Genomic DNA, 13771 nt, shown 5'->3' on the forward strand with positions numbered 1-13771 from the left:
TGTCCTAAAATTATTCAACCTTTTATTAAAATCTGGACACTTTCCTGAGATCTGGAAAGAGAACCTGATTACCCCAATTTTTAAACAAGGAGATAAGTATGACCCAAATAATTATAGAGGCATTACAGTGAGCAGTAACCTCGGAAAACTATTCTGTTCGATCATTAATGACAGATTAATTCAGTTCATCCAAGAACACAAAATTTTAAACAATTGTCAAATTGGATTTATGCCTAAACAGAGAACTTCAAATCACGTTTACACACTCCACACACTTATACAAAAATATGTTCACCAAACAAAACAAGGGAAAATATTTGGCTGCTTCATTGATTTTAAAAAAGCCTTCGATTCGGTATGGCATAATGGACTTTTTCTAAAACTAATTCAAAGCGGAATAGGAGGAAAGACATATGACATCATAAAAGACATATACAACGGAAACAAATGCTGTGTCAAAATCAGTGACAAACGGACTGATTATTTCAGTCAGACCAAAGGAGTCCGTCAAGGCTGCAACCTGAGCCCGACTCTATTTAATATCTACATAAATGAATTGGCATCAAAACTCGAAAAGTCCTCTAATCCTGGCCTGACCCTAGAGGGCAAAGAAATCAAATGCCTCCTGTACGCCGATGATCTTCTGCTCTTGTCACCTCATGAAGAGGGGCTACATGAAAGCCTCTCAATTTTAGAAAATTACAGTAGAGACTGGGCCTTACCAATAAACATGGAGAAATCCAAAATAATGATCTTTCAGAAAAAGCCTCGCCTTACTGACAAAAAGTATAGTTTCACAATCGGGGGAACACTTATTAATCATGTCACATGTTATAATTATTTGGGTCTCACAATCTCAGCTTCGGGTAAATTGGATCTGGCAATAAAACATCTGACCGATAAGGCACGTAGGGCTTATTACACAATTAGAAAATCACTATTCAAATTCAACCCACCCATTAAATTGTGGCTGAAAATCTTTGACAGCATCATCAAACCCATTCTTCTGTATGGCTGTGAAATCTGGGCCCCCAAATTTAAACTAAACTATGATTCTTGGGATAAAAACCCCACTGAAATTTTCCACCTCGAGTTCTGCAAGAACATCCTGGGACTCCACAGAAACGCCCCTAATCTCGGCTGCAGGGCAGAATTGGGCAGATTCCCCCTCCTAGCAGAAATCCAGAAGAGAACAGCGAAGTTCTGGTTCCATCTGTCTGACACACTGACAGACGGCTACCATCACTGTGCTCTTACTTACAGGGCAGGACACCCAGAGAGTGACCCCATGCAATATTTAGTGGAAAAACACCAACTAAATTCAACAATTCAGTTTAGACATGCAAAAGTTAAAGAAATTGGTAGATTAACCCAGGAAGAATATATCCATGATTGGCAAATCAAAATAGCACAAATTAACAAATTAAAGTACTTCTCCAGATTAAAGACTGGTTATCAATTGGCACCTTACTTGACCAAAATTAAAGATTATCATCAGAGAAAGCTCCTGACAAAGTATCGTCTAAGTGAGCATAGTCTATATGTAGAGACGGGTCGACACAAGCAGAGCTGGAGAGCCAGAGAGCTAAGACTGTGTTCTCACTGCACAGATGGACTTATAGAGGATGAGCTGCATTTCCTTACGGAGTGCAGCAAATATAAAAACATCAGAGACGCCTATTTTACCAAAATAGCTCAAATTGTGCCTGATTTCCAACAAGTAAGCCACATAGACAAACTCGGTTATATCTTGGGAGAGAAAGACAAGTGTATCCATTTAGCAGCGCAGTATGTTTCCTCCTGCCACATTATGAGGGACAAAGGCTGAACCCCCCTTTTCCTTATCACTGCTCTCTGTAGATATTTACATGATATTTGCTATTGTTTTTGTTTTCTTTTTTATGCATTTATTTATTTATTTATGTATTTATTGTTGTTGTTCACTGTTTATTGCTTTGGCAACATTGTACTATTATACAGTCATGCCAATAAAGCTCAATTGAATTGAATTGAATTGAGAGGAGATGAAATAAAAGCTTCTAGATGATCAGCACATCATGAATGTTTTGATCTGAGAGCTTTTGGTGGCTGTATGATCTAGCAAAGTATTTTTGGCAAAGCTTAAAGAAAATCCACAATTAATCCGCATTTGTCATTTTCAAAGCATTTTAGGAGCAGTAGTGCACACAAACACAGAAAAGAGAGAGAGAGAGAGAGAGAGAGAGAGAGAGAGAGAGAGAGAGAGAGAGAGAGAGAGAGAGAGAGAGAGAGAGAGAGAGAGAGAGAGATACTTACAAACTCTGGCATATTGAGTGTTTTCTGAATTGGCCATTGCGTTCTTGTATTCAACAAACATTTGGTACAATGCTCAACTCTCAACGCTGCAAAGAGTCTAACTCGCTTGATTAAGCACTTAAGGAAGGGCAGAAAAAATAGCTGACAAGGCAGGAAGGGACAAGTATAGATAAAAAAGGGCAGGAAGTAATGAGGGATGGGGGAAATAAGTGAGTGGATGAAAAGTGTCACAGCAAGCGATGACAATGGCTAAAGATGGAAGAGAAAGAAAGTTCACAGATAATATTCTTATATGAATCCCCATCATCACCCTGAACTAAAACAGTCTGTAAACCACTACATTCTTAAAAAATACAAGTTCCAAAATAGTTTTTTTTTTTTTGCAGTAATGTAATGGAAGAACCATTTTTTTTTTTAAGATTTATGTTTGGCATTTTGCCTTTTATTATTAAAGAGACAACAGGAGCGAAGTGGGAAAGAGAGAAGGGGGCGGGATCGGGAAAGGTCTTCAAGTCTGGATTTGAATTTGGGATGAAAATCTACAATCTGAGGATGCAAAAAAAAAATTTAATATTGAGAAAAAGCCCCTTTAAAGTTGTCCAAATGTTCTTAGCAATGCATATTACTAGGAAATTTACAAAAATATGTGACCCTGAACCACAAAACCAGTCTTAAGTCGCTGGGGTATATTTGTAGCAATAGCCAAAAATACATTGTATGGGTCAAAATTATTGACTTTTCTTTTATGTCAAAAATCATTAGGAAATTAAGTAAAGATCATGTTACATTAAGATTTTTTGTAAAATTCCTACTGTAAACCTATCAAAATGTAATTTTTGATTAGTAATATGCATTGCTAAGAATTTTCAAATAGATGTATCTCGGCCAAATATTGTCCTACCATAACAAACCATACATCAATAGAAAGCTTATTTATTGAGCTTTCATATGATGTATATATCTCAGTTTTGTAAAATTTAACCTTATGACTGGTTTTGTGGTCCAGGGTCACATATATTCATGAAACATGATCTTAATATCCTAACGATTTTTGGCATAAAAGAAAAATCGATAATTTTTGACCCATACAATGAACTTTTGGCTATTGCAACAAATGTATTTAATGCTACTTAAGACTGGTTTTGTGGCTCAGGGTCACATATGTCAGCGCGCTGCCCACAGGGCTATAAGCACTGACCTGTGCACAGTTTTTAAAAGCACCATTTTCTTCTCAGTGTAAAAAACCCTTTAAATATCTAAAGAACCTTTTTTCACTATAAAGAACCTTCTGTGGAATGGAAACGTTCCATGGATATAAAGGTTTTTCATGAAACCATATATGCCAATAAAGAACCTTTACATTTTAAGAGTGTAATGGGAAAAATAGGTAAATCAAGCAACAATCAAATACTAAGCACAACCATTTTTCAGAGCAGAAAGTGCATAAGTTACTTGAAATCAGCTTTAACAGTTCAGACTTTCCTACAGGAAGCTGTTGCTATGGCAACCTCAACAAGTACACAACAGATGGTCGAGGGTCCTTCCTAAACAGCCTAAAGACAAGATCAGAGCCACACCAGTGTGTGCGAGAAAGTTGCAAGAGTGACAGAAATCACCAGTATAGAACAGAAGACATAAGCACATTACCACACACCAAGACCTTTCAGATATATGACAATCACATAAGCACAAAAGTACTTGGACACTTAAGTCACAACCTTTAAAAAGAATAGTTCACCCAATAATTTCTTCTTGACACATAAAAGCAGAAACTGTTGAATAGTCTTTTTTTTTGTTTTCTTTGCACACAAAAAGTATTCTCGTAGCTTCATAAAATTTATGTTGAACCACTGATGTCAAATGGACTATTTTATCAATGTCCTTACTACCTTTCTGGGCCTTGAACATGTCAGTACTGTTACTGTCTATGAAGGATCAGTACGCGCTCAGTTTTTATCAAAAATATCTTAATTTGTGTTCAGAAAATGAATAAAGGTCTTACAGGTTTGGAAAGTCATAAGGGTGAGTAATTAATAAAAGAATTTGCATTTTGGTGAATTATCCCTTTTACTATTCAAGGTGATTACCTAGTTAAAGTTATAAAGTTAGTTCACATATGTGTCCTTGCAGAGTACCCACATTCATCACATTAAAACATTAGGAACATTATCCACTAATAGCTGACATCCACAATGTGCCCACATACATTGTGTGAACATATATCTATTTTTTCTGTAGGCCTACCTATTATATTATAAAAATATATATATTGTTTCATAATTTTCAACATTTTGTGAAATACATAGTTTGAACGACACTTACCATTCAAAAGTCTGGGGTTGTTATGCTTTGATTAATCTAAGTCTACATTCATTTTCCTAAAAAAAAAAAAAAATACAGTAAAAACAGAAATACTTAATAATATTAATTATAAATGATCTTATTAATTAATAAAATAACACTTTTATATTTTAATTTAAAATGTAGTTTATTCCTGTGATGGCAAAGCTGAATTTTTAGCAGCCATTATTACAGTCTTCAGTGTCACATGATTCTTCAGAAATCATTCTGATATGCTAATTTGGTGCACAAGATATATTTCTTATTACTATCAATGTTGAAAGCAATCATGCTGCTTAATATTTTTGTGTAAACTGTGATTTTTCAGGATTCTTTAATTAACAGACAGTTTGAAATAAGCAGCAATGACTTCAAATAGAACAACGTAAGTATATTTACTGACACTTTTGATCAATATAATACGGAAGCTCATTTCCGTCACTGATTAAAAAAAACCTAAATGACTGTTTTCTCAGAACTGTGTGATATAAACTCGCAAATTGCAAGTTATAAAATCAGAATTGTGAGATATATTCACAATTATAACTTTTTTTCTCAGAATTGTGTGATATTAACTCAAAATTGCGAGAAATAAAATTAGAATTGCAACTTTTTCTCGCAATTGCGAGTTTGTATTTTGCAGTTCTGACCTTTTTTCTCAGAACTGTGAGATATAAATTCTGACTTAGTTTATAGACCTTTTTCCTGAGTAAACGATGAGCGCCGCCATTACGAATTCTAACGTCAGATTTAATGCTTTTCTGTTCCGGTTTCCATAGGAACCCATTCAAAGTGTGTCCATCTGTTTTTAATGTAGCTAACATCTGCTGCTTTGTGTCATCTACACACTCATTAAAGTGAGGCACTGACAAATGACGGTCATTGCGACATTGCCAAGTGATGGCGCTATGGAGCCATGTGCTTTTTAAAAACATTTTAATAGGTTTAACATTAGTTTATTAGCTCGGAATATACCCTAATTTGACTAGAAACAATGCAGACCGGAAATGCAAAGCATTCTTTCAGTTAAAGGAGAAGTCCGGAGTGATATTGACCTAAAGTGTATTGAATCATGATACCGAGTGTGAACATACCTTGCATATCTCATCTCAGAAATTTACCGGCCGCCGCCATCTTGAATTTAGTCACGATAAGTCGAGTGACGAGTAGGTAGGAACTTATCAGGTTAGTTTCCTTCCTGATCGTCACTCGACTTATCGTGACTAAATTCAAGATGGCGGCGGCCGGTAAATTTCTTCCAGGTACTGTCTGTATAAATCTTTTTGTAAATAAACTACCGGTGCTTTTTCTGAGTTCTCAATGTCTCGTTTTAAATGTCAGGGCCCTTGGAAGTCTACCAATGAAATGTGGAGCTACTTTGTACCTCGTAAATGGCATAAAACAGTGATTTATTTACATGGCTACTCCGATGCCCCATTCACTCTCATTGACAACCTGTTGTTAGCGTCAGCTAACTAACCCCAGATTTCGGACTGCAGGACACAAACCGAGATGAGATATGCAAGGTACGTTCACACTCGGTATCATGATTCAATACACTTTAGGTCAATATCACACCGGACTTCTCCTTTAAGAGTCGGACTTACTTCCGTGTTCAGGAAAAACGTCTATATCACACAATTCTGAGAAAAAAAAAGTCAGAATTGCGACTTTGCATCACGCAATTGCAAGAAAAACATGTGAAAAACATTGTGAAAAAAAATAATCACAATGATCTTTTTTTTTTTTTTATTTAGTAGCGAACACATGCTTTTTATTTTTATATAATGCATCCTCAATAAATAAAAAAAATAAAACAGCCCCCTTTTGAATAGTGGTGTGTATTACTTCACAATAAACGCTACTTTGATATTTTGTCATATAATGTAAAGAGATGCATGTTTAAATGTGGCATAAGTGACCCAATACTTTTGGGGCCAATATTCACGTCTTAAAAAGAGCCATTAGAGAGATCATTACTTGGCTACAGGTCTTATAAATCATTCCTCCAACAGAACACAGAAATAGCCCTGTCAATACTGTCCTACACACCAGCTGACTGAGTCTTAGTCCGATGATCTCAAGGGTTTGAGTCATCACAAATCCACATGCCCACATGCTCAGCCCTTAAGTGCCAACTTGGCATGTGAAGACACAAAACGAGAGTAGTGCGTGTAACATTTCAGCAAGCGGCAGGTCGGCTCAGATCGATGGAATTCACAGTTGCCTTTGTTTTTCTGTTAAACAATATAGAAGAATCCATCAGTGCTCACTTCAGGAGCTGTGCTGTTTAATTGAGTGTTCAGAGTTTATAGTGATCCGAGCTCATGCTGGATTTCTGCTGTGATTTACACACCACAGACAGCAGCAAACAATCAGGCATGACTGTAGAGCACAGAGGACACAAATCTCAGTCATCTGCTCGCCGTGACACACGATTATATCATCTGTGTGAGTGAGAACTAGTCAGCGGGTTAGTATGACAGCATGCAGTTAGAGAGAGTGTAAAAAATGTAATTTGTGTTTGTTTGGGGAACAAAAACCCAGCACAACCCTAAGGCGTCCTTTTTTTTAAAAAGCAACTATCTGTATAGCTGTTAGCCACAGAAAAAATTAGATTGCAAATGGGTGTAACAACGAATTAAACAATAAAGACATAGCACAGTCTCAATAATATAAAATTGTGAACTGAAAGCAGCAGTTTGAGCACATATGCCCTCTCTCAGCCTCACTCGTCACAGCACTAGTGTGTGAAAAACCCAATTGATGTTTGTCACAATAACATTAATACCAGAGAAAACTCCTCAAGAGATAAATCCAACAACTAGGAGAAGCATAAGGCTTTTTGAAAGCCTTTTTACTAAATTTAACGTTCCAAATACATGTCAGTGTTGCAGGGATGTTGTATTTTTATAGTCAGAGTGAAGTATAATTGATGAATAAGGTAGCTTGTTTACGGTTTACTGTTACATCACATTACCAACAGAGAACGTAGTCAATATAGTAGGATCTAAACAAAAAAAAAGAGAAAATTTCTGTTTGAACCACTTGAGATGACTGTATAATACACACACAAAGCAGGACAAATGTCACAGATTTAGTGATGTCCTTCACAGAGCTTCAGAGCATTCATGACAGAAACAGATGTACAAAGCAAACCACGAGGACGGTGTCCAGACAGGAGAGAGGGTAAATGCGAACATGTGTGTCTCTGCACAGGGATGATGTATAGAGAACTTGAAGTATGAGTATATGTGTGTAGAAGAAAGAGATGACATACATTGCACAGTACCTGTCGTGTAGTCCAATGGACATGGTATCTCCTCTATGCACAGGGTGGTCCATGCCCAGGCACAAAACCCCAGAACACCTTCAAAAAAATCAGCAGAAAGACAGGAACATTAAGAGAAATGGAAATAATCAAGATAAGGGCAAGATCTAATTTAATAGACTTATATTCTGTGGGTGAACAAACTTAAACAGAGCTGCCTTTGGCCATTTGCAATGTGGTCAGACACAATTGACACAATTTTGTGGCCTTTAGTCCAGTTTCCCAAATCATAAGCATCATAGATCGTTGAGAATACTGGAGCCATGCTTGCTATGTTTTTGGGAAATGTACCAGATTTGTGTTTCCTTTGAGGAAATCTACACCACTGTTTAAAAGATTTGTATGTTTTTTGAAAGAAGTCTGACCACTTTACACTGCAACGTCACACAACAAAAAATGCTGGGTTCTGATCATTGTGTTTCTCGCCAATATTCATCCAAAGTTGTGAACTTAACCCTTGTGCATTCAAAAAAAAAAGTTACACATAGGTGCAAAATTGACAAAAATGTCCATGTCCAAAAACTGTAATAAAAATATGATTTATTAATATTTTTTCCACCAGCATCTGTTCTATCGATATATACCAAACATTCATTAATTTTTTAGAACTGTAACCCTTTAAATGCTGGTTTGTTTGCATAATGCCACAGGTGTTTTTTTTATGAAAAATGAAAAATAATAGTAATTTCCATATACTAAATGCTGAGTAGATTTTTTTTTCTTTGCTTATTAGATTCTTGTGTGTGTCAGTGAAGAACAACAACATTAATTTTGAGGCATTTATATTTATGTAGTGTTATGGTGCGTTCACACCGGACGCGACTTGCGCAAATAAATCGCGCTATTTGCGCGCAGTTGGATGCTTGAACATTTAAGTTTACTCGCTTCATTCGTGCGTGAAATTTGCGTCATACGTGCGTGACATTTACTTCACAACAGACGCGAATTCGCGTCATGGGAGGGGCTTGGTGAATGAGCTCAATTTGCCAGCTTTAGCTTGCTTGTAGTCTCAATATGTATATATATGTAGGTCAAATTGAGTAAAGAGCGTTTTTTAAAACTTACCAGATTGTCCGACCCCTTCTTCTTCCAAGCAAGATCCTTTTTATTCCTGTTTCTATAAAAGTACAAAGATGTATCGTACAGCTCCGAGTAACCACAGACAGCAACTGTGATTTTGTCCTCCATTGTTGTTTCAGATTTCTGCCTCCGTCACTACTAGAGCAAGCTCCTGATTGGTTAACGCGGCGCGGATTTTCGCCAAAGTTCAGATTTTTGCAATCGCTTGAAACGCTCAATGCGCGCCGCTTCATTCGCGCTATTCGCGCCGCAGGATGGCTATTCGTGTCTTTGCATTGACTGAACATGTAAATCACTCGTGCTTGCCGCTTCATTCGCGTCCGGTGTGAACGCACCTTTAGACTATTTTTTTTCTTTTAATGTATATGCCAAATTTGAAAAAAAATGGCACAATCTAGTAAAAAAAATTTAAGCCTTGCCGTTAGAATGAATGCCTATTAGCAAATATTGGATAATTTTATAGTCAAATTGCAGTTTTAATGGGTTTCAATGTGGACATTTTTGTCCTTAAGGTCCTGAGTGTGAGTATTTTTTGTGCAGAGGGTAAAATTGATTTTTTTGAAGGAAATGATGGTGAAATATTAAAAATTTCAATAAAAATAAACACCTGAGCCAAAATTTATGCAGTTGGCATTAACACATGCACACTTATAACAAAAAACTAAACTGATATGGACAAAAATGTCCACAAGGTCGCACAAGGGTTACCTTATGCGCAAAATTGGAATATCGCATAAAAAAATTTGTGAAGCAGCACTGTTTCCATCCAACAATTCAAAGTCCAAATTGTCACTTCCCGATAAAATGGCACTAAATACCAGAAAAGTAGGAGAAGCCTCATAATATTATAATTTTTTTAAATTACCTGCGGACTAAACACAATAAATGCGACCATTGCTTTCGGTGGTGGATGCTGCTGTTTGGGAACGCATTTGTGTAAGACAGTTCTGGGAGTAGTGTTGTCAAAAGTCCCGGTACTTCGGTACCAAGTCGGTACTAAAAAAATTAAAACGTTACGGTACCAGGTTTTCTTAAGTACCGGTGGTACCGACTATCCGGTAGACCCGGTTCTTGATACGCTATACAAAAGGTGCGCACTGCGCGGTTGCGCTCTCTTCAACTGCCGCTGCTGATGCCGTGGCTCTGAATCCACTTGTTGACAAAGAAGAGCCAGGCTTGCTCCAATTAGTTTGGATTTGCGGCTAAACATGGCGAACTTCATAGATCATCAAAAAGCTATTTGCAAAGGATGTCGTCTAGCTTCTCTCGAATGGAGGAAACACATCAAACTTAAAACACCTCAAAGACCGACTCAGGCATCAAATGAAAGAGTTCAAGTAAGGTAAGTTTCATTTGAATTTCATATTTAGAGCATTATTGCATATTTTAATTTGAATGTCAGACTGAAATAAACATCACCGTTTGTGTAGTGAATCGTTAGCATAAGCGCAGCTAACGCTAATATGCTGGGCCTTATGAATGAATTTGAAACAACGCTCCTATGACTTTTGTTAAGAGTAAAAAAATAAGGACATGATGTATTTACTATTTTTACACACAAATGACCTGTGTATCCAAAATATGTGTGTTAGAGAATGTACAAAAGTGTCGTTAACAATGTTTATGTCCTTAATATTCGTCTGTCAGAAAACGTTCTAGACTTATTCTTGGCTGTATAACGTTAACTCTAGCAGATTTAAAAAGCTTTTTGATAATAAATATGAATGCAGTTTGGATTGAATAAAAGTACAATCAAATAAAACACGTTTTATTCCCTGTTTAGTTTGGTAATACTTTACAATAAGATCAAATTCATGCATCATCTAACATAAACTTACAGTATTTTTACAACATTAATTCATGTTTGTGAATGTTATTTAATACAAACATGATCATTCATGTTTGTTCATGTTTAACAGATTAATATGATTTTATGCATTAGTAAATGTTGAAATTAACCTAACCTCATGAAGATTGCCATATAACTACTGTTTATTGTAAGGCATGTTATCTAACAAATGAAAATTGTAAAGTGTTTTTAATACTGCAGTTTTCATCTGTGATAGACACTGGTCTTAATATATGTAATCTTATCTAAATTTATTATAACAGCTGAGGTTTACTGAAAATTTATATTTTTGCTGGTGTCAATGATCTGATGTCACATCTGGTCAGACTTAGCCCACTGCTTTACTTAAGTATATTATATTTTCTTTTTACAGTTGCAGATTGAGGAAGATCATGAAAGACCCCAGCGAACTCTAAAACAGACAACGGTTACAGATGTTTTTCAGCAGCAGCAGAAATATGACAAAATGTTTGGGTGAAGCTTCTTTACATTTTTTATGCCTGTAATTTATTTAGATGTTATTTAATTACTAAAATGTTTTCAATCCTTGAAATACTTTTTTAACCTGTGGAAAAACTTTTAACAAAATTTTACGTAAGTATAAAGAATGGCACTGTTTTTTTGTACATTTTATTTTTGTTTAAGTTTATTAATAAAAAATTGTGTGTTGCTCAATTAATGTTATTGTGTTTTGCTTTGGTACCGAAATTGGTACCGAGAACCGTGAATTTTCAATGGTATTGGTACCGAATACTGAAATTTTGGTACCGTGACAACACTATCTGGGAGGCACTTATACAGAAATACTTTGATGACAGATTTTGTTTGGGCATTTAGGAATTACCATGACAGCATTTCAGATGCTAATCAATGAGATCGGCCCACTGGTTAGTCTAGTTATCCCGTGGGGAGGAATTCATTCGCAAAATGCGTTTCCATCTCCCACTTATTTGCATAAACCCTTTTTCGCACAAGGCAAAAATTACCGTGACCGAGCATAAACACTTTTTTGCTAATTTATTTCTAAAAATACGGCATTCGAATTTCCATCACTCGTTTCTGACGCAATACTTCAAAATGTGAATAAAAGCAGGGTGACAATTGTTGTTGGCATTGGCTGGTGCTTGTCTTTACTGACTAAACATGATAAATTGGTCTTAAAATGTGACATGCTGTAAACTGTCACTGTTGGTCAAAGTCAGTGTAGTGTGATATTTGACCAAAAATACTGTAAAACAGTAATATTGTGAATTACTAAATTTCACAATTTTCTGTCTTATCTTAATATATTTAAAATGCAATTTATTCCTGTAATGTTCAGCATCATTACTCCAGTCTTCAGTGTCACATGATTCTTCAGAAATCATTATAATATCCTGATTGGTGCAGAAGAAACATTTATTATTATCACTTTTAAAATCGAGGGTTTTTTTTTTAGTATTCTGTGATGAATATAAAGTTTGAAATCATAAAAACATATTTTCTGATGAATAGAAAGTTTGAAATGTTAAAAAAATATTTTCTGTAACCTTATATTTAATTTAATTCAACCTTGCTGAATAAAAGTAATAATTCCCTTCAAAAAGAAAAATATCACTGATGCCCACTTTTGAATAGTAGTGTATATGCTAGTATAGAGCTGGGCGGTATGACCAAAAATTTATATCACGGTATTTTTCAAAATTATACGGTATCACGGTATATGACGGTATTTTTTTTTTTTCATGCATGACTAGGTGTTAACCACATTTCCTAATAAATTAGAGAATAATTACTGCAGTATATTGGCTTACATTGACCGGACTAGTATTAACCCAGGTTTGATTGGTCTCACAAAATGCTGCTGTTCACAAAGAAGTGACAGTGGCACTCATAATTGTAATGAGGTGAAGAAATCAGAATTCATGATTTGCAGTCAAAATACACAACACTTTATTGTGCATTCTTCACAAGTTCACATTTACAAGTCTACGCGTTTCTCTTCCAGCAGGAGGCGCTGTCAGAATGGTACTATACAAAGTAGCGCAACAAATGATTTTGAAACGTGCAGCGCTCATATTTATTCAATGGATAGCCTTTTGAAGTTTCATCGCAATTCTTGTCTTTCAGTCCCCACATTTTAGACCACCTGAAATCATAATTATGACTTTCATAACCCCCTAATAACACTGCAGTCATCAATGGAAATTAAGAGCTTTATTTAAGACTTTCAAAAACAAACCTTACACAAAATACGTTTCTTTTTTATTTTTTTTTCCCACCATGTTCGGGGCACAAGAAAAATATTAAGGGACTAAATTAATATCAGCATATGAAGTATAATCGTCTCTCATTGTCTGAAAGAATGCACATCAGATGCTGAAAGTCAGTTTTTACTTTCACTTTAACATATTGATCAGTTTCCACGTTGCTTGTGTGATATCCATTGGCTTTAAAACATAAATATTAATAAAAATACAGTATATAGAAAAGACATATCTTTAAAATATTGCGACGTAACACCAACGTAAAGCCATTGTTTTTCTCTCACTGAAAGCTACATCTGTCTGCGCACAATGCGCCGATCTCTGGTCTCATCACTGCAGACACACCCCCTCTTGAAATTTCGGCATTACAAGTTTTGCAAATCGCTAACCCTAGGTCTTTCTCAGATATACTGAAATACGTCCACACCTGATGTGTTGCTTCAGACAAGCACGTGCAAGCTGCGGTTTCTGTTTGCGTCAACATACGTGTTCCCAGCGCTTTGTACGCACACTCACCGGTATTGGGGTATATGAAAAATGAATATCATTAAAAAAAAAAACACCGGTATTCGGTATGAAAAGGTATACCGCCCAGCCCTATGCTAGTATACTGCTGACAAATTTCACTTA

The 13771-nt window shown here is 35.9% G+C and overlaps 1 protein-coding gene across 2 annotated transcripts in view; it reads right to left on the reverse strand.

Moving 5' to 3' along the window:
- Positions 1–13771, reverse strand: part of klhl13 (kelch-like family member 13) — a 77641-nt gene that overhangs the window by 59513 nt on the left and 4357 nt on the right. Inside the window, exon 2 of one of the 2 annotated variants that reach the window (XM_073840980.1) lies at positions 7928–8005. In XM_073840980.1, the coding sequence (XP_073697081.1) occupies positions 7928–7980 (53 nt within the window). In that variant the 5' untranslated portion in view covers positions 7981–8005. Of the gene's footprint in view, positions 1–7915; positions 8006–13771 lie in introns of both variants that reach the window. The other variant, XM_073840979.1, reaches the window with a different exon arrangement.

The sequence above is a fragment of the Garra rufa genome, chromosome 5 (genome assembly GCF_049309525.1).
Source record: "Garra rufa chromosome 5, GarRuf1.0, whole genome shotgun sequence".
Lineage (NCBI taxonomy): Eukaryota > Metazoa > Chordata > Actinopteri > Cypriniformes > Cyprinidae > Garra > Garra rufa.